At 44.0% G+C, this 22246-nt stretch overlaps 1 protein-coding gene across 1 annotated transcript in view; it reads left to right on the top strand.

The window, feature by feature from the left end:
* Positions 1-22246, top strand: part of OTOF (otoferlin) — a 132585-nt gene that overhangs the window by 96070 nt on the left and 14269 nt on the right. The window contains exons 31-37 of the mRNA XM_078767717.1: positions 15369-15496; positions 16450-16620; positions 16812-16972; positions 17475-17617; positions 17994-18082; positions 18369-18467; positions 21272-21513. Coding sequence (XP_078623843.1) covers positions 15369-15496; positions 16450-16620; positions 16812-16972; positions 17475-17617; positions 17994-18082; positions 18369-18467; positions 21272-21513 — 1033 coding nt within the window. The remainder of the gene's footprint in view (positions 1-15368; positions 15497-16449; positions 16621-16811; positions 16973-17474; positions 17618-17993; positions 18083-18368; positions 18468-21271; positions 21514-22246) is intronic.

The raw sequence follows: 22246 nt of genomic DNA on the forward strand, positions 1-22246 counted from the left end.
TAACGATGACATCATTGGTGCCTTAATTATGACTTCATAATTAGCCTGGTGTTGGCTTAGCGGTTAGGGTGCCGGCTTGGGGATCCTAGGATCGTGGGTTCGAATCCCGGTCGATCGCTGAATTAACGCCAGGGGGGTTGACTCAGCCTGTCATCCTTCCGAGGTCGGCAAATTGAGTACCAGCTTGCTGGGATGAATGATCCCGGTGTGTACCCCGGTTTAGAATAGGTACACCGTATCCCTGCGCATCATAAGAGCGTGACCAAGGGTTGGTGCCAGGAAGGGCATCCGGCCATAAAACCATTGCCTCAAACAGGGAACCATGAATGTCATGGGGCCCGCAAGGCTAACCCCCGCAGCGGGGAAAATGGCCTTAAAACGATCATTCATTCATTCAATTCGACAGGGACAATGCTTAGTCTGATCAGTTTGAAATTTATTGAGCGTGATCTTCACAACGATTACATTTGAGGATATAAATTTATGATGTCATTGCTCACGTGGTCTGGCAGCCATATTGGTTCAAAAAAAAGAAAACTTCAAAAACAGCAACAGTTGGATCGCACCAGATTGACTGTGCAGGGTAAGTATTCTATGAATACCATCTAGTTTATAAGGTTAACATCTCGTTTGATTTATTATTTATCCCCCTGCCAATAGAACCTAAAATCCCGATTAAAAGGCCAATTTCACCTAGAACCTAGTGTGTGTGTGTGTGTGTGTGTGTGTGTGTGTGTGTGTGTGTGTGTGTGTGTGTGTGTGTGTTCGTGTGTGTTCGTGTGTGTTCGTGAACAAGATATCTGGAAAAGTTCTGAACGGATTTGGATGAAAGTTGGTGGGATGGTTGCCCTTGGGATAAGGAAGAATTGATTAGTTTTTTTTTTGGTGAAGCTCAGGATATTATTCCCGATCCAGGAATTTTTTGAAAGATTTTTTTTTTTTTTTTTACATTATCTTCCATATACATATACTGTATATATATATATAAGCCTGGTGTTGGCTTAGCGGTTAGGGTGCCGGCTTGGGATCATAGGATCCTGGGTTCGAATCCCGGTCGATCGCTAAATTAACACCAGGGGGGTTGACTCAGCCTGTCATCCTTCCGAGGTCGGCAAATTGAGTAACAGCTTGCTGGGATGAATGATCCCGGCGTGTACCCCAGCTTAGAATAGGTACACCGTATCCCTGCGCATCGCAAGAGGCGACTAAGGGTTGGCGCCAGGAAGGGCATCTGGCCATAAAAACATTGCCTCAAACAGGGAACCATGATTGTCATGGGGCCGGCAAGGCTAACCCCCGCTCTAGCGGGGAAAATGGCCTTAAAACGATCATTCATTCATTCATTCATTATCTTCTACATATTCAATACTTAACATTGTGATATGAAAATAGTTTTCATATTTGTTGTAAATGTAGTTTAAACTCGTGGTTATGCGTTAGAGCGGTGTATTTTTTTTGGCAGCGTCGTCTTCAATGTTCTTTTTTTTATTTCTAATAAAGACATATTCTGTCATTTTAAAACCACCAAAGTGTGTATTCGGTTTCCCCGTTTCATAAAATGTATCGTTTGATACGTATAATGCTTTAAAACTGTTTTTTGTTTTTTTGTTTTTTTTAACCTCAGAAGAGATATCAACATTTAGCTCAGCGAATGTCATTCGCGGTGTCAGTATTTGATGAACTTATAAAGACTTAGTTCCAGATTTGTCAATGGCTGAGGTATATTAACAAACAAATAAAACAGATTTGGCAAAATTCCAACTTTTAAAAAAAAGATCGCATATTCACCTAGGGTTGTGAGTGGCTGAAGAAGAAGAAACCTCGCATGGGCTTCCCAGACCAAATAAATAATTCTGGTTCTGGCTCTGCGATTTTCAGGTTTATTACTCCCGCCAGAGAGCAATGCATTCGATCGTGTCCGTCCGTGTGTGTGTGTGTGTTCGTATGTTCGTGTGTTTGTGAACAAGATATCTGGAAAAGTTCTGAACGGATTTGGATGAAAGTTGGTGGGATGATTGCCCTTGGGATAAGGAAGAATTGATTAGTTTTTGGTGAAGCTCAGGATATTATTCCCGATCCAGGAATTTTTTTGGGAAATTTTTTTGGGAAAGATTTTTTCTGTTTTACTGCATTAAAGCTTTTATTCTTATTCTTAAATGATGTTTTTCTCCTCTAATTCCGAGATATATCAAAATACATTCTCTGACAGGGCCTACTTTCTTTTTCATTTATTGTTTTGGGGAGAGGGGATGTTAAACAAAACGTATTATTCCAACTAAACCCACGGCGGGAGTATGCGCTCTACTGAGTGGCGTTCTCGTTCCTATTGTTGCCTCACACTGTGCTGACTGCTTGAGCTCTATCAACCACCCCTTGATCTTTCTCCTGTGCAACACACTCCATAACCTCCCCATGCACATTAACTAGTCTTAACTTTACTGTTTCTGTACATGCTCGATATCTTGCATTTCCTAACATTCCCTATCAGTCAATGTTTTCCCCATGTTGTGGGTGTCCATGCTTTCCTGAATCGGATTACGGCCTCACCCCTCTCTTCCCCAAATTTTTGGTGCCATTTTGAAATTCTACTGTTTATCCCACTATCCAAATCATTTCTATCAGGTACAGCACAACTTGCAATTTTCCAGTCTTCCATCCATCCTGTCCTTCTCCCGTATCATTCAAACGTTAATGGTACGAGGGGCATTCAACATGTTCTTGGAATGAGATACTTACGACCATCCAAGCAACGCCGATGGTTATCTTAATGGATCTACATATTGAATATACTAGGACGTGCCCGTACGTGGGTGCCCGTTCCTTGGTGCGGCCCAGCATCTAGTCGAGACCCAGTCACCCAGGCCGATCACCCATTCCGACCCCAAATTCCTCATCGACGATAACTAAACAATATATTGTTACAGACGTGGTGGTGGATGTTATTTACCGAGCGGTTTGGTATGACCACGTCTGCACAAGTTACCCGATTATACCCGAACGTTGACTAATCGCGCTACGCTAGATCAATGAAGGAAAAGACACACGGCTGGGATTAAAATGACTCGACACCAGGGATACGGTTCTCAAGACCTCCGGAGGAGATTATATTCGTTCGGAAGGTTAGATTACAACTACAAGAGGGACAGCAAAGGAAGATAGGCACTTAGACACAATCTTATATTAACCCCAACAGACGACAGATAAACGGGACAAAAGGCTGACTCACACGGGGATTGATGGCTAGGAAAGGCAGGATCGATGGCTCCAGGTGCACCTGGGCTCAGGGACAGAATCGGCTCGGTCCGGTCCAGAGATGCAGCATGCAGGGAGGTCGCAGCGCTCGGAGGTAGTGACTTGCTCTTCTTCAAGCTGGGGGCGCATCTGACGTCACGTCCGGTGAGTCGCTTCGTATATCCGGCGGGGAGTGACACGCCCGCGGCTCGTTAGCTCCGCCCCAGATGGAATCGGCTCGTTGCTTCTCACTGGGTGCGTGCGGGGGGTTACCGGCTCCGCCCCTTGACGAGGGGCTGACAGGGAGCCCCTTCGTGGTAACCCCGTGGAGCGCATGGTCATGGCGGCGAACCGAGCCGGTGTGAGGACGCACACTCCCCCCGCGCGCCGTTGTTGTAGTTGTTGTTGTAGCTGTAGTTGTTGTTGTTGCTGTAGTTGTTGTTGTTGTTGTAGTTGTTGTTGTAGTTGTTGTTGTTGTTGTTGTTTGGGGAAGAAGATGGGAGTAGGTAAGGGAAGGTCCTAAACTCACTACTGGTGCCATATAATCACATTCTGGTGCAACGAAGAGTCAGAATTAATGGAAAGGAGTCCTTAACTGACATAGACTAAGAATAATTAGCAAGATGTCCGAAAGTTGTCTACGTGAGATGCGGTGGACCTGGGCACGACATTTAATGGGGGAAAAAAAGGGAAGGTCGGCTCTACTGATTGTTGTTTACAGACAATGGGACTAGGGAATGGGGGATTGGGGATAGTTGGGGAGTATTGGGGAAATAGGGGAATATTTACAAGCGGATATGGAGGCCAAATTCCATATTCGCAACATTGCACCCTTCTCTACCCTCGGGGCGTCCCGACCCGATAAATTTTTACCTACTTTAGTGTGGCACGCAATGTAGTTCCCTCTACTATTAACTCTACCCTGAGTGCGACAGTTTTACAGATATTCACAAATGAGTAAATATGTCCCCCTGCGACGTTGCACCCTTCTCCTCACAGAAACACACCCACAGGATAACCGAATCCGGAAAGAATCCTCAAACTAAACATACAGCCGGTAGGGAGCATTATTTACACAAGACTACGCTGATATTTACACTACGATCCAGGACCTGTTTTTGGAGGAACACATGCAGATGTTATGCATAGAGAGAGAGCACGCATGCCAGCATCGATACACCAACCCACGAGTGCTCTGTGGCCTACGGCCTTTAATAATGTGCAGAGCACCCCTTCCAAACACCAAAAGCACCACCCCATCACACAGTGAGCACCATCCGGTGCACCAATAAAGTGTTTATGAATCATTGTGTGGTGTCGCAGCCGGCCGATGTTCTGCCGCTGGTCTTGCCTTCGTGTGGTGCACTTGGCCTTCTTACTTCTTTCAAAAATAAAGAAAGGCGCCAACCGCGTCCATTTCTCTATTGTGGCCGTCAGGGGGCCAACTGTTAGTGGTTCACCTTGTATGGCATAGGTGCCACGTTGACCCATAGGTCCATCCATGGGTGGTGCTTGGCCGCATAAGAACTGCGGTCCATGGTGGGTGGCCACAAACATTGCGGTCCATATGGTGTATCGATCCAGGCAGCAAACAGCGAAAGTGCAGGCCCACAACTGCGAAGCCAGCACCTCTCTCTCCTCTCTCTCTACCCCAAAGCCAGATCCTCGGAGGTGGGAGACAAAAGAAGCAGACAAGTGAGTAAGGTGGTAAGGGCGCAAAAGTGCACGCAATACAAGATGATGCACACTGGGGGCACATGGGAACCAGGTGAGACAGGTACGTTCCTATCGTACGCCCCTTCCCCCACCAGGTAACCTACATAGCCCCTCCCTTACCCCTTACTGTATCCACAAAACACAACACTACCCATAAACATCTACTTTACAAATCAACAAACATCCCTACTGTCTTCCCCGTTCCTCCCATAAACCAAATTCGTCTTCTCTCCCTCCTAACCAATCAAATTTGCTATTTCCAACTCTCATCAAAATTTGCCATCTCCAACTCAACATCAAAATTTGCCATTACCAATTCATCATCAGTCCCTCCTAGGGAGGGAGAGATGGAATCACCCCAATGTCTCATCCACGTCGTGATGCGTCTCACAAATCCTCACAGCAATTCTCATTTCCTGCACACAGAACAAAGAAAACACAGGTGTGGAGTCATCATCATCACCACAGGTAAGTGGCTGCGTATGGTGCGACAGGTTCGTCAATCCTAACTATTTCCTAAATGACTTTAACAACTTTACACTACCCGGGGTCTTTCTCCGGCCAAACCATTGGCCCTCTTACACTATGGGTTCTAAAAACCAATTCCCATTGGCCAAACTGTGGTGCTTTTCAATTTGGGGTCTCACTCCCCCGATTCATCTCCCGGTGTCCTCGCACAATTTCTGGGCTGTGGCGTGTACCTCTCCCAGTGGGTCTACCCACCTGCACACCTCCACCACTGCAGTTGCCTCCGAGCTTACCTGCTCCTTACCCTAACCTAACTACCTGGGGAAGGCCCTCTGGCGCTCGCCCCACTCGGTGCCCTCTCTGGCACTGGGCTACCCGGGTCCATCCTCCGGATCCTCGGGCCCCATCCACAACTCTACCGGCTCCCAGAGCCCACCTGCGGCCTCACCTGGCCGACATCCTCACAGTGGTGGAGTGCCCAACCAACTACAGACACTAACAGGCTACACGCCCAGCCATTTCCACAACACTAATGCACCCATTCACAACACCATTCTGCAACCGCACCACAGATGCCAATATCCTACCACAATTTACCTGTACCCTCTACCTAACACTTACACTACCCGCCCCGGGTACTCGTGAAAAGGGTCCACTCTTCCCCCATCCACACCTTCGCACCATGCACACCACTCCGTACCACTTACTCCAACTCTCTCCACACACCTGTACTTGCACACCTGGTGCCACCTGCACCCTTCTCTCCCCAAGCGCATTCGCGCTGATCCACAACACTCACTACTCATACACGGCTCCACACACCTGTCCAGTTGCACACCTGTGCAATCACACCTGTTCAATTCTCACACACACGGCATCATCTCAGCTAACTACTCCCTTCTGAAACTTGCGCTTCCCAGTCGTCCCTTTAAACTATTGCGCTCCCTCGTCATTATCATCCACACTAATCTACCTGCGTCCCCACTACAGGTATCAGTCACTAACTAAACTTAACGTTACCTAATGTCAATCTCTTCTAGATCCCTACCATATAACCTAACCCACCCGGGCTAGTTTTCACTGCCATACACCCCATAATCTAGTGCTCCTTTGCCCCCACATGGGAAGGGTGGCAGGGATGCCACCCTTACCCACCGGGCCCATCGCTCACTACCAATTTTGCACATCAAATTTCAACAAATCAAAAATTTGCCAATCACTACCCATCATCTGCCAATCACTACTGCCAATCCCTTGCCAATCATCAAATTTTGTTTTTCTCCAATTTTGGGTCCAAAACACTAACCTCATCACCCAGTCTACTCAATAATGCCTCTCGGTGCGCCAATTCCTGTCCAAAGCCCGGCTTCGTAAAGCCAAGCAATGGATGCTGGTTGTTTTGTGCCGGCGGCAGGATGCGTCCGGCACTCGGTGCAGGGACGGGGGCTTACCCGGGCCGAGATCCCACGCACCACCTCGGCGTGGAGCCATCCAATGTCCCGATCTCGACCTGCCGGCACGTCTCCACAAAACGTGGTCGCCATGACGACCCTTCCTATCCAGCTGCCCGCTCCACCTAGTGGAGCCTGGACGCGGCCGTTCAAAGCGAGGCCCGGCACGCACCGAGGGCCCGCTTCGGCTAAAAGTCGACCTAACCTCTAACCTGGTTACCGTCGATGCTTCACCTGGATGCTTACACCCCGCAGCCCGTTCCTTGCTCACACATCCAGCCGTTTCCATGCTCCTCGTACCTTTCCTTACACACCTCGGTACACTCATTCCACTCACAGCCTTGGTCACACACCTGACCACCGAACACTTTGGCACACACTCGTTGGTCGCACACCTCACCAACACACCTCTTCGCACCCCCTCCTCGGTCACCTCCTCTGTGACAATCACAGGTGTGCCCTCATTCGCACACCCAACCACGTGCCTCACCACCAACTCCAGCGTGCATTCCTACTCACGCTCTACCATTCCAGGTGTGCATCCTTCCATCCCAGGTGTACATCCTCACTCACCTGTCACAACCAACTCACGCTCCTTGTCACTCTCACTACTCTCCCCTCCACTCTTGACAACGCACTCACCCTTACTCTTGACAGCGCACTCTTTCCTTGTGCACCTGTCCGTCACACACCTTTCTCGCGCACACTCTCCCGTTACACCCTCTGTAACACTCACCACAGGTGGACACTCTTCCTTACTTCTGACAGCGCACTCTTTCCTCATGCACCTGTCCGTCACACACCTTTCTCGCGCACACTCCTGCGCACACTCTCCCGTCACACCCTCTGTAACACTTACCACACCGCGCTTCCATGTGCTCCCTCGCACACGCGCTACGACCGACTCACTCTCGCCAGCACCCTCACTACTCCTTGGCACGCACTTTTTCCTCACACACCCCAGAGTCGGACTTCCTCGCACACCTCCTTTTTCGCACACCAGACCTGTCGCACACTTCACCAGTGGCCTCTCACGAACACCCGGGTCCATCTCGACCCCCAAGCTTCTTAAATCCCCTGGCGCATCATACGCACGACCATATTGGTCACCACTTACACCAGGTCCTCTTCCTCTTCGCTTCTCCTCCATCACCTGTGAATCCCTCATCCGGTTAATGAGCACATCATCACGATCCAAACACAGACTTTGGACCAATTCTTTTACTTCCTCCTTTATCTCCTTCTTATCCCCTCTCCGTCGCTTCTTAATTTCGCTCACCCCTTCTTCCACTTCCTCTAATTTCTGCTTCACCTCCTTTATTCCCCGGTACGTCTCCTCAAGCTCATCCTCTAAGGCTACCTTGACCGTTTCCAGGTGCGTCCTCACCTGCCGGTCCTTCGTCTCCATTACCTCTATCACCTCGTCCAACCTCGTTGTCAGTCCCTCACGTACCATCTGACATTCCCTCTTTGTCGCTATCAAGTCGTTTTTTATGTCGTTTTGTGTCGCTTTTAAACCTCCTAATACCGCAGTGTTCCTTTGAACCTGCTCCACTAACTCCGTTTGTCCCACCGTCAGCTGCTCCACCTCCTGCGTCAGGTCCTCTATGCCCCCTTGCAATTTTACAGTCCCCTTTCTCACCTCCTTCTCCATGTGCTCCTTACAGTGCCTCACCTCCTCGCGCACTCCTCCGACCTCCTCACTCACTCCTCTTCTGATCTCCTCTCCCATCACTTGCATCTCCTGCCCAGATGCCACCCTCATCTGCTCCATTTCCTCCCTGTGAGCATCCAGTTTGGTTTCTACCCCCATTCTGACCCCCTCTATCTGCTGCCCCATTTGGTTAACTTCCCTTTCCGCTTGGTCCCTCATGTCCCTCAATTTGCCTTCCATACTGTTTTCTAACCCCTCTAACCCATTTTTCACTCCCTCTATCTGATTCTCCTGGGCAGCCATTCTATTTTCTACCCCCTCTAACCCCTTTTGCATCCCTTCCATTTGATTCTCTTGAGCGGCCATTCTGTTTTCTACCCCCATTAACCCCTCCTGTATTTCCCCTAATCTATTGTCTAATTTCCCAAATTTCTCGTCTAATCCCTTAAAATTGTTGTCTAATCCCCTAAAATTATTGTCTAATCCCTCACCAGTACCCCTCGCTTCGTCCCTCATTACCCCCATTTCGTTATTCATTACCCCCATTTTTGCTTCTAGCCTCTCCATAAGGGCCCCCATTTGCAACATAAAAAGGTTCGGATCCACCAGGGGCGCTGCCACGGTCGCGGGCGCGGTGACCAGCGAGGCGCCATTTTGCGCTCCCGCAATGTCGGGCACAACGACGCTATTTTGTGCGTCTGCTACCCTCGCTGCTTCGCTCTCCTCGCGTCCCTCAATTTGGTCCTGGACCGAACCTGCCTCACTCTCCCCTACCGGACCCCAGCTGTCTTGGTCTGCCATAGCGCGACTTTCAAAATTCGGGTTTTTATTTTTGTAAAACAAATTCAAATTTCGCCGTTATAATTTCGCGCGGGAAACGCGCTCCGAATTGATTCTACTACAAATTTGGGCCTAATAAATTTAGTCCCGGGTTCGAATTCCACTCCTCGACACCAATTGTTACAGACGTGGTGGTGGATGTTATTTACCGAGCGGTTTGGTATGACCACGTCTGCACAAGTTACCCGATTATACCCGAACGTTGACTAATCGCGCTACGCTAGATCATTGAAGGAAAAGACACACGGCTGGGATTAAAATGACTCGACACCAGGGATACGGTTCTCAAGACCTCCGGAGGAGATTATATTCGTTCGGAAGGTTAGATTACAACTACAAGAGGGACAGCAAAGGAAGATAGGCACTTAGACACAATCTTATATTAACCCCAACAGACGACAGATAAACGGGACAAAAGGCTGACTCACACGGGGATTGATGGCTAGGAAAGGCAGGATCGATGGCTCCAGGTGCACCTGGGCTCAGGGACAGAATCGGCTCGGTCCGGTCTAGAGATGCAGCATGCAGGGAGGTCGCAGCGCTCGGAGGTAGTGACTTGCTCTTCTTCAAGCTGGGGGCGCATCTGACGTCACGTCCGGTGAGTCGCTTCGTATATCCGGCGGGGAGTGACACGCCCTCGGCTCGTTAGCTCCGCCCCAGATGGAATCGGCTCGTTGCTTCTCATTGGGTGCGTGCGGGGGGTTACCGGCTCCGCCCCTTGACGAGGGGCTGACAGGGAGCCCCTTCGTGGTAACCCCGTGGAGCGCATGGTCATGGCGGCGAACCGAGCCGGTGTGAGGACGCACACTCCCCCCGCGCGCCGTTGTTGTAGTTGTTGTTGTAGCTGTAGTTGTTGTTGTTGCTGTAGTTGTTGTTGTTGTTGTAGTTGTTGTTGTTGTTGTTGTTTGGGGAAGAAGATGGGAGTAGGTAAGGGAAGGTCCTAAACTCACTACTGGTGCCATATAATCACATTCTGGTGCAACGAAGAGTCAGAATTAATGGAAAGGAGTCCTTAACTGACATAGACTAAGAATAACTAGCAAGATGTCCGAAAGTTGTCTACGTGAGATGCGGTGGACCTGGGCACGACATTTAATGGGGGAAAAAAAGGGAAGGTCGGCTCTACTGATTGTTGTTTACAGACAATGGGACTAGGGAATGGGGGATTGGGGATAGTTGGGGAGTATTGGGGAAATAGGGGAATATTTACAAGCGGATATGGAGGCCAAATTCCATATTCGCAACAATATTATATGAATCGCACCGTACATACCTCCTTCTAGATCTTGTTCTTGTCTTGATATACTCACTCAGGCTCACTCTATCACGACTGAGTCCTCCCAGCTCCTCCAAATGGCGCCCGCTACGCCTCAAATTCACATCGGCCACGCCTACGCAACAACGTGTTCTGTGATTGGCTGGCCTACCCCGCAACCTGTTCTGTGATTAGTTTGGTAAATAAATCGCCATAGCTCGGTAACTACTTCTCCGATGAATATGAAACCTTGAAAAGGCACATCCTCAGGTCCCCAGCAATATATCTGGCAAGTTTCAATTAGATCGGACCCGTGGTTGTCGAGAAACAGCGGTCACAGACAAACACACACACACACACACACACACACACACACACACAGACACACACACATACACACAGAGATTACTGGAATTATATATACTAGGGCATGCCCGTACGTGGGTGCCCGTTCCTTGCCAAAAAAAAAAAAAAACGCTACCCGTACGCTCTACCCCGCCCGTACGCCCGTACGCCCGTAAACAAAAAAAACAACGCTCCGCTTCCGCCCTTCGCTCTGACTGAATTGGGAGAAATAATGCGCATAAGAAATCGAGAAATTATTATTTTCTCCGGAAGAAATCGAATTACGAACCGTAATGGCGCACGCGCTCGGCTCGCTCTCACATCGGCCACGCCTACGCAACAAAGCGTTCTGTGATTGGCTGCCGGAAGTGAAGTCTTCACTGTCCGGAAGGTCGCAAATCGCAGTTACGATGAATCGCAAATTAGTTTTAATTAGTTTTAAAACATAGTTTAACGGCAACATAGTTTTCCAACGTGAAATAAATGAATACGCTCTCAAATGTGCCGTCCGAGGCAGAGTCTGTTCACCACGTTCGGCACACGTGATAGCTCGCTGCTCTCTGATTGGTTGAATCGTTTTTTGGACATAGCTCGGTAACTACTTCTCCGATTAATATGAAACCTTGAAAAGGCACATCCTCGGGTCCCCAGCAATATACCTGGCAAGTTTCAAGTATATCGGACCGGTAGTTGTCGAGAAACAGCGGTCACAGACAAACATACAAACAAACATACATACATACATACATACATACATCTATCTATAATTCCAGCAATCTCTGTGTGTCTGTGTGTCTGTGTGTCTGTGTGTTTGTCTGTGACCGCTGTTTCTCGACAACCACGGGTCCGATATACTTGAAACTTGCCAGGTATATTGCTGGGGACCCGAGGATGTGCCTTTTCAAGGTTTTAAATTAATCGGAGAAGTACTTACCGAGCTATGTCCAAAAAACGCTTCAACCAATCAGAGAGCAGCGAGCTATCACGTGTGCCGAACCGTTAATGCAATGCAAGCGTTAATGCGTTAATGCAAGGCTTTTCTTTTTTTCCCTCTTCTCTTTCTACTTTTCCTTGCGATTAAATTGCAAACAGCCAAAATACGTTGGCGCTAATTGAATAATTGGCCATTAACACTAAAATAATCGTAACTGCGATATGCCAACTTCCGGACAGTGAAGCCTTCCCTGTTGTTGTTGTTTGCAGCAGCTGTTTGCAGCAAGGCAAGGCTTTTCTTTTTTTCCCTCTTCTCTTTCTACTTTGCCTTGCGATTAAATTGCAAAAAGCCAAAATACGTTGGCGCTAATTGAATAATTGGGCATTAACACTAAAATAATCGTAACTGCGATATGCCAACTTCCGGACAGTGAAGACTTCACTGTTGTTGTTGTTTGCAGCAGATGTTTGCAGCAAGGCAAGGCTTTTCTTTTTTTCCCTCTTCTCTTTCTACTTTTCCTTGCGATTAAATTGCAAACAGCCAAAATACGTTGGCGCTAATTGAATACTTGGCCATTAACACTAAAATAATCGCGTACGGGTAGCGTTTTTTTTTTTTTTTAGCAAGGAACGGGCACCCACGTACGGGCAATGCCCTAGTACATACATACATACAAACATACACACAGAGATTACTGGAATTATAGATACTAGGGCATGCCCGTACTATATATAAGCTAGGACGTGCCCGTACGTGGGTGCCCGTTCCTTGCCAAAAAAAAAAAAAAAAAAAAAATTTGTGTAGGGGTGTGTGTGTGTAAACATCCTAGGGCGTGCCCGTACGTGGGTGCAAAAAAACATGCGTGCAAACAACAACAACAAAAAAAAACTTTGAAACCACGTGGCAGTAACGACCACAGAACCCCCCCCCCCTCTATTTACATGAATGGTTTGGTCCATTCGCAACGACCACAGAACCCCCCCCCTCTATTTACATGCAATGGTTTGGTCCATTCGCAACGCCAAAGCGAACGGCGAACGGCTAAATCGCCATAGCTCGGTAAGTACTTGTCCGATTAATTTCAAACCTTGAAAAGGCACATCCTCGGGTCCCCAGCAATATACCTGGCAAGTTGCAAGTATATCGGACCCGTGGTTGTCGAGAAACAGCGGTCACAGACAAACAAACAAACGTACAAACGTACAAACGTACAAACAAACACACAGAGATTACTGGAATTATAGATAGATATATATATATATATATATATATATATGTGTATATATGTATATGTATATGTGTATATATGTATATGTATATGTGTATATATGTATATGTATATGTGTATATATGTATATGTATATGTGTATATATGTATATGTATATGTGTATATATGTATATGTATATGTGTATATATGTATATGTATGTGTATATATGTATATGTATATGTGTATATATGTATATGTATGTGTATATATGTATATGTATATGTGTATATATGTATATGTATATGTGTGTATATGTATATGTGTATATATGTATATGTGTGTATATGTATATGTGTATATATATATATGTGTATATATGTATATGTATATGTGTATATATGTATATGTATATGTGTATATATGTATATGTATATGTGTATATATGTATATGTATATGTGTATATATGTGTATATATGTATATGTGTATGTATATATGTATGTATATATATGTATGTATATATGTATGTATATATATGTATATATGTATGTATATATGTGTATATATGTATATATGTGTATATATGTATATATGTGTATATATGTATATATGTATGTATATATGTGTATGTATGTGTATATATGTATATATGTATGTGTATATATGTATGTATATGTATATATGTATGTATATATGTGTATATATGTATATATGTATGTATATATGTGTATATATGTATATATGTATGTATATATGTGTATATATGTATATATGTATGTATATATGTTTATATATGTGTATATATGTATGTATATATGTGTATATATGTATGTATATATGTGTAGTATGTATGTATGTATGTATATATGTATGTATATATGTGTATGTATGTATATATGTATGTATGTAAATATGTATGTATATATGTGTATGTATGTATATATGTATGTATGTATATATGTATGTATATATGTATGTATATATGTGTATATATGTATGTATATATGTATGTATATATGTGTATATATGTATATATGTGTATATATGTATATATGTATGTATATATGTGTATATATGTGTTATATGTATATATGTATATATGTATGTATATATGTGTATATACGTATGTATATATGTGTATATATGTATGTATATATGTATGTATATATGTGTATATATGTATGTATGTATGTATATATGTGTATATATGTATGTATGTATATATGTATATATGTGTATATATGTATGTATGTATATATGTGTATATATGTATATATATGTGTATATATGTATATATGTATGTATATATGTGTATATATGTATGTATGTATGTATATATGTGTATATATGTATATATGTATGTATATATGTGTATATATGTATATATGTGTGTATATATGTATATATGTATGTATATATGTGTATATATGTATGTATGTATGTATATATGTGTATATATGTATATATGTATGTATATATGTGTATATATGTATGTATGTATGTATATATGTGTATATATGTATATATGTGTATATATGTATATATGTATGTATATATGTGTATATATGTATATATGTATGTATATATGTGTATATATGTATATATGTATGTATATATGTGTATATATGTATATATGTATGTATATACTGTAGGACCCCGCTATTCACGGGTTATAAAATGTGACTTGTTTCTGTATTCGCGGAAGTGTCCCGCGAATTCGAGGTTTTTCAGGGACACATTGCTCGTCTTATTAAAACGTTGCCATTCCTTGGACCTTCATGATACAAGTTTCATGATACAAGACCTTCTCATTCAGATCCAAGTTTCAATGCCCCTCAAACATCGAAATACCAGCAGTTTTGTTCAGCACTAACATCGTTTATTGACAAAAGTTTTGAGTGAAGAATGTTCAGAGTTTATTATTTATTTGATTGGAGTACAGCAAGCGATTGGCAGAATCTGATTCGATTATAACCTTTGTCATGTCTCCATTGTGGATGTTGATCGCATTGTACCTTGCATTATAATTGGTAGTTTTGCCAAATTCTCCATTTACTGTATGTATCGACTTCTTGATCTTTGACCTCCGCAATGGCTCTGTGAAAGTATGAGCATGTAAAGAAAGAGGGAGTGAATCATTTGAAGTGAAATTATTTTTCCATCTGTGCTTCAGATTCAAGGTGGTGTCGCCATATATGTCATTCTGTCATCTGACAATGTAACCAGAGTTCTGATTTTGGCCTTTCAATGAATGTTAATCCTCAGGCGAATGACTTGCACCCTGCTGACGTCAATGGGAAGGCAGATCCTTACATCGTCATCAGACTGGGCAAGCATGAGATAAAAGACAAGGAAAACTACATTTCCAAACAGCTCAACCCTGTGTTTGGCAAGTAAGTCCTTTTCTTGTAATTAGCCTGTCCTCTGCGCAGCATCAGATGCGGTTTTGCAATCGTGTGTGTGTGTGTGTGTGTGTGTGTGTGTGTGTGTGTGTGTGTGTGTGTGTGTGTGTGTGTGTGTGTGTGTGTGTGTGTGTGTGTGTGTGTGTGTGTGTGTGTGCGTGCGTACGTACGTACGTACGTCCATCCGTCCCATAACATTTTACCATTTGAGTTTTGTCATCGAATTTTCACCAAAGCTTTGTGATGACAATACGAAGGCAAATTAATAATTTTGTCAAAAGTCAAAGGTCAGTGTCGCATAAAATCATCAATTTTCTTCCAATTGACCTAAAATTTAAATTTACCATTTGAGTTTTGTCATCAAATTTTCAACAAAGCTTTATTATGAGAATATGGCGAAGACAACTTAATTTGGTCAAAAGGTCAGCGTCACAAAATCGTCAATTTTCATCCGACTGACCAGAAATTTTACGAATTTGCATATGGGAAACTAAATTGATTCAACAATCAAAAGCTAGAAGCTGATTGGTGTTTTTTTAGATCAAACGGTCAAGGTTGCTTAAAATCACCAATTTCCACCCAATTGACATGAAATTTCATGGATTTGCATATTGGGAAACTGAATTGGTTCAACAATCAAAAGCTGGAATCTGGGGGGGGGGGGGGGGGAGTTTAGATCTAAAGCTCAAAGGTCAAGGCTGCAAAAAATCATCAATTTTCATTTTGTATTTTTAAAAACTGTTTTCATTATTATGAGCATACGGAAGAAGAAGAAGAAGAAGAAGAAGAAGAAGAAGAAGAAGACGTCTAATTGCAAACGGACGTGGATGGGATTTGCATTTTCAGATGCTTTTGAGTTAAATCTTGCTTCCCTCATTCCATAAAAAGTTAAATCGTTCTTTCCGCCCAAAGCTGACACAGTTGTACGTCTCACTTTTGGTCAGGTCCTTTGACATCGAAGCGACGTTTCCCATGGACTCCATGTTGACCGTGGCCATTTATGACTGGGATCTGGTGGGCACAGATGACCTCATCGGGGAGACCAAGATCGACTTGGAGAATCGTTTGTACAGCAAACACAGGGCTACCTGTGGCCTCTCAAAGCACTACAGCACGTAAGTTATTCTACATGGATGTTAGGATAGATTAAATTACGTACAAGGCCGAGATGTGTATACATTGAACACACGAGCTGTGATGGTCCAGTTGGGTGTTTGTCTGTGTTGAATTATGCTTGTAGAAATATCCCACCAGCATGTATTCAAAGAGAAACTGGAGTGAAATGATGACCTGTGGTCCATCATAGAAATGGTTACAACACATGGCGAGACTCGATGAAGCCCACGCAGATCCTGGCCAAGCTCTGCAAAGAGGCCAAGCTGGAACCGCCACAGTATGGGCCGGAGGGTCGGGTGCGTGTTGGAAATCGTGTCTACACTGGCGCCACTGAGATTGACGATGAGAACGGTACAAATTGCACCACACGTAACCTTTGCAAGACCTGGCCTGGTTATGAAATGCAAATTTGATCCGATTCTAAACTGTTTGTGTGACGTTGTTGTTGTTGTTGTTGTTGTTGTTGTTGTTGTTGTTGTGCACCATGCTCTATACAGAGTATCGGTTCTACCAGCGTAATTTATTGGCTCGGGTTGCAACCCTGGACCCAATCCCACCAAATGTGACTGCCAGTTTATGGTCCATCCGAGGGGCATTAACGTCACAGCGTACATATTGAGGAATCACCCGACCTGCAAAACACCAGGGTGACAGTTTATAGCTTGGCCGAGATTCAAACCTAGGCTGGACAGCTCAGAGGACAATGCACATATGTCTAGACTCCAGAGTATCCTGCTTGCCTGTGTGACGAGCGTTCTTGTTTTGAGTTCGCTTTGCAAAGTTTGGCCATTTGGGAATGACAGAGTAAACCCGGTGAAATGGTGAACTCATTGTGCCACCTGGCTGGTAGCAGGTCAGAAGAAGCAGACCGATGAGCATGTTGCACTGGTGGCTCTTCAACACTGGGAAGAGGGGTTGTCCACAGGGTTCAAGCTCGTGCCTGAACACATCGAAACAAGACCCTTGTTGCATGTCGAAAAGCCTGGCATGGAGCAGGTAAGGTCCATGAGCTGAGGGTCCTCCACATTACTGATAGATTTCTTTCAGAGGTAAACTACATAAAAATTGCTTTCTCTGTTCTTTTCAGCATTCGTTTAATTGTCTGAATCCGTTTTGAACTCGTCGAAATTGAATGTTTGAAGTAGGGCCAGCAATCTGGTGTCTGACGTTCACCACAAAGCTTGCAATTGATCTTGGATTTACAATGATGGTGGAAATATCAAACAGGTGTTGTAAAAGTTGATGTTGACCTTGTTTTCACGGACTTGTTTCACATGTTTTGCCTGACCTTGTTGAGATGTGGCTGAACCGGTTTGAAGATGTTGTGCAGACCTATATTCAGATGTGCAGACGTGCATGGGATTTTCTGCAGGGCCGCGTGGAGATGTGGGTGGACCTCTTTCCAGCTGATGTGCCCAAACCCGGACCCCCTCTCGACATCTCACCACGAAAACCAAAGAGGTGCCATATCCGCTAGGCCTTTGTGGGCACTTCCAGGAAATTTCTTAAAACTTTCAACTCGACAACAAGGAACACAAAAGGAACACTCAAATATATCCAGAAGTTTATTTGTGTGATCTCCTCTTTTTTGTGTGCCTTCATATACACATATGCATTCAATACAAGTTGGTCATTTCATTGTTTTTCTTTGCGATGAATTAAATACCTTTTATTTGTTCATTTATTAGTAAATAAATACTGTAAATGAAATTCAAGCTGTTTCCTCATGTCTTTGTCTGTGTAACAGCCTGGAGCTACGCATCATAATCTGGAATACGGATGACGTCATATTGGAAGATGACTCTTTGCTGACCGGAGAAAAGTCTTCAGATATTTTCGTTCGAGGGTAGGACAATGTTGAGCAATCGTGCAAACACTGGAAAATACTTTATTTGATGCAGTAATTTGATTTTTTCAATTCCGCAGATTTGATCACTTGTTTCGAGGCTCATCATTCACTGACACCGAAGTTGTATGCAAGAGAGGGTCTTGATTTGTTGATGTTTGACTCACGTCGGGAGCTTGAATTTAGCCAGGGTATCGGCAAATGAGCCTAACTCTTCAAACACCTGGTCTGCACTCTCATCTTTGAATTGTCTTGCAAAGCATGGATCCTCAACCAAACTATAAACCGTCACCCTGGTGTTGCGCCTGCTCGGCGAAGCATCATTGTATGCTGTCCATCAGAAAGATGGTATGCGAGTGGAACCGTCAGACAGCAATGGTCGTTGGTGGACGTTTCAGATAAAGGTATCGTTTAATTGTCTGTAGCCTGAAGGTGTAAAAGTGGCTTCGAGGGGAGGGAAAGCCCTGTCCACCTTCAGCAAGAGGCACACTCAGGATTCCGAGGGATACCCAATGCTTCCCATTCCAAAAGCAGTCCACCAACGTCCTTTGCAACTTAGCCAGAGACCAATCAGGAACACTTATGCAAGAAAGCCTGAACAACAATTTGGGAAGGACAAATTATTTCAGTAAAAGAGTTCTCCTAGTAGTAGTAGTAGTAGTAGTAGTGGTAGTGGTAGTAGTAGTAGTAGTGGTAGTCATCGTAGTGGTAGTTGTAGTCGTCATCGTCCGTATGCAGCATGTGACTGCAGGTCAGCATTAATTATTGTGGAAGCTTATACCTGTTGTAGGGTTTATTTCTGCAATTGGTTCCTCCAGGTTTTTATGGTACCTCGGGGTTTCTTAGACCCTTAGGAGTCTCAAACCGCCGTTTAGGTTTTTGCTTTTTCTTCCTTTTTTCTGCCAATGACCGAGCTGTGTCTCGGAGCCAGCTAGGACTTTCGGAATGAAATTTTGCATCAATAATGGGAATATAAATCGATTATTGGGAAAAGTATGCAGGGTCGACATGATTTTTTTTGAACTTGACCTTACTTTTAAGGTCATGACCTAATCATAGACATTTTAACATTTTTCATCACAGCTCAACTAAGTTTTGTCCTATCAGAACAAAATTTCCCTCTATGGATGGCCAAGTATAATCTGCATTTACGCTTTATTTACATCATACCACTCCGGTTTAAAGGCCAAGGTCATATGGCGGTCTGATAAATAATGCGTTTTTCATCGCTCAATTTTGCCAATGCGGAATTGCAAAGACTGCTTTGGTCTTCTGATACGTTTTTGCATCATAATAGTGCACCTGGACTGATGTTGTGCACCTGATATTTGATTGGTGTCCTTGACATAGTTTTTACGGAATGGGATCTAATTTACTTGAATAATTTTCCTCCGATTTTTATGAGGTTAATTTTTATGGATAAATTGTATGTGGGGACACGTTTTCTTAATTTGCACTCCACCCGAAGTGTTGAAGGTCTGGGCCATCATTGGATCGTGGGTGCCGGGGGAGGCTTTAAGATGACAGATATCTAGTTTTTTTTCTTTCTACTTTCGCAGCATTTCAATGGTAATTTCAATTAAAGGATAATGATGTTGTGCTTTTGTTTTTTCTGAAGCGTTCGATGCATCATTTTGTAACCTCTCAGCGCCCTCTCCTGGAGCACAAGTGTTGATTCCGTGAAGGATTCTATTGTAACTTCTTGTGGTTTCATATTTCATATGTCATGTTTCCTGTTTCATATGCTATGTTTTCACATGTCATGTTTCATATGTTATGTTTCATATGTTATGTTTTCACATGTCATATGTTATGTTTCATATGTTACGTTTCATATGTTTCATATGTTATGTTTCATATTTTATGTTTCATATGTTATGTTTCATATGTTATGTTTCATATGTTTCATATGTTATGTTTTCACATGTCATTTGTTATGTTTCATATGTTTCATATCATCATATTTCATGTCATGGGGCCCGCAAGACTAACCCCCGCTCTCGCAGGGAAAATGGCCTTAAAATGCCAGTTGTTGTTGTAGTTTCATATCAGTCTGGAGCAAAGGGAAAAATTTACATTGGGGTCTTTGTCTGGTGTACGAGGCTCATAGAGTAGCTTGTGCATCTATGACGTGTAGGACAGCCACAATGGGACATATAATTGTACCATTAATTTGAAAGATATGAATGGATAATGGACAAATCAAGAGTATTTGAGATTTTAACCTGCGATGCAACCATCATGTGCTCATGTGGGAGCATCAAGTGGGTCAAGTCGGTCGGTGAGCTACATGTGCTGCTTTTTTTTTTCTAGATGTTAAAATTAAAATTCCCTGTTGCTTTGACCTCGACATTAACGCTCAACATTGCTGTGCAACATTTACTTAATTCCATTGCTTTTCTTGAACTAGAAAGGAATCTTTATCCCCACGCATTTTGAAAAACAAAACAACACCTGGTAAGAAGCGATATCAATTTTGATACTTCGGCAGGGTCAAAAGGTCAAATACAGAAAAATGCAATTATGGGCACATTTTTACTGAAACTTTGTGTGTGCAATCAACATTTGTGGCCACATGAAGTATGTAACGAATTTTGGATTTGACTGCAGGTTGATGCCCCAGGAAGTGGGTCAAAACAGGAAATTTTTCAACTCGAAATTTCATACTGGGTCATTCCTGGTGGAACTTTTTGCCATCCTTGACTAAACACAAAAACAATGGACATCGTCTTGTTCAGTATTATCAGCAAGCGTCCTCCACGTGCAGACCGTTGTCGTTCACCTTGCCGTCCCTATCCTTACAGGTGGTTAAAGGGACAACAAGAGGACAAGCAGGACACGGATGTCCATTACAACTCTGTAACAGGGGAGGGTAATTTCAACTGGCGTTTTGTTTACCCATTTGATTACCTCGTGGCCGAGGAGAAGATCGTGATCTCCAAGAAGGAGTCTGTTTTCTCGTGGGATGAGACGGAGTACAAGATCCCCGCTCGACTCACGCTACAGGTCTGGGACGCAGACCATTTCTCTGCCGACGATTTCCTTGGTGAGTACAACCTGCACAATCATAGCTAGGTTTGTGTGAGAGAGAAGGTCGCCTTCTGCATTTTACTTGAAGGTGGATGTTCCATTTGCATCCATGCAGTTGTGGAAAATAAAGTATCGGGATCTTTAACCTTTTTAACAGGAAACCTTCTGGCACAGTCAGTTTAAGGGATGAGAGGTGTTACTGCATCCTTATGTGACATTCAATGCCATGTGGGTACACCCTCAGCACTGATAACCTGTCATGGCTTTGTGAAGGATATCTTCGGTCGATAGGAAAAATAGAGGAACATTTAGGACGGAACAGAGCAAAAGGAACAGTGGAGAGGGCGAGTGGGGAAACACCAACAAGGGGTTGAAGGACAAAGTAGAGGGAGACTTGGACAAACAATGGGTGTGGGGAGAAATGAGGTGTGAGTGAGGATGCACAGGGTGGACAAAGAAGTAGAGGGAGACTTGGACAAACAATGGGTGTGGGGAGAAATGAGGTGTGAGTGAGGATGCACAGGGTGGACAAAATAGATAAAGAAGCAAGCTCTGTGGAAGGAAAAACTGGAAATTTGAAAGGATGTGTGGTAGGGGTTGGTAGGGATTGATGGGGGTAGAAAAGATCATGGTGTTGGATGGGGGTGATCTGAGACTATTTTTTATATTTTTTTGTATACAAGATCGAGGCTCGTGTAAGAGTTAAAAATGATGATGGGGAAAAAATGATGAAATGATGAAAAAATTAT

This window comes from Myxine glutinosa, chromosome 13 (assembly GCF_964187855.1).
Source record: "Myxine glutinosa chromosome 13, kmMyxGlut1.1, whole genome shotgun sequence".
NCBI classification, from domain to species: Eukaryota; Metazoa; Chordata; class Myxini; order Myxiniformes; family Myxinidae; genus Myxine; species Myxine glutinosa.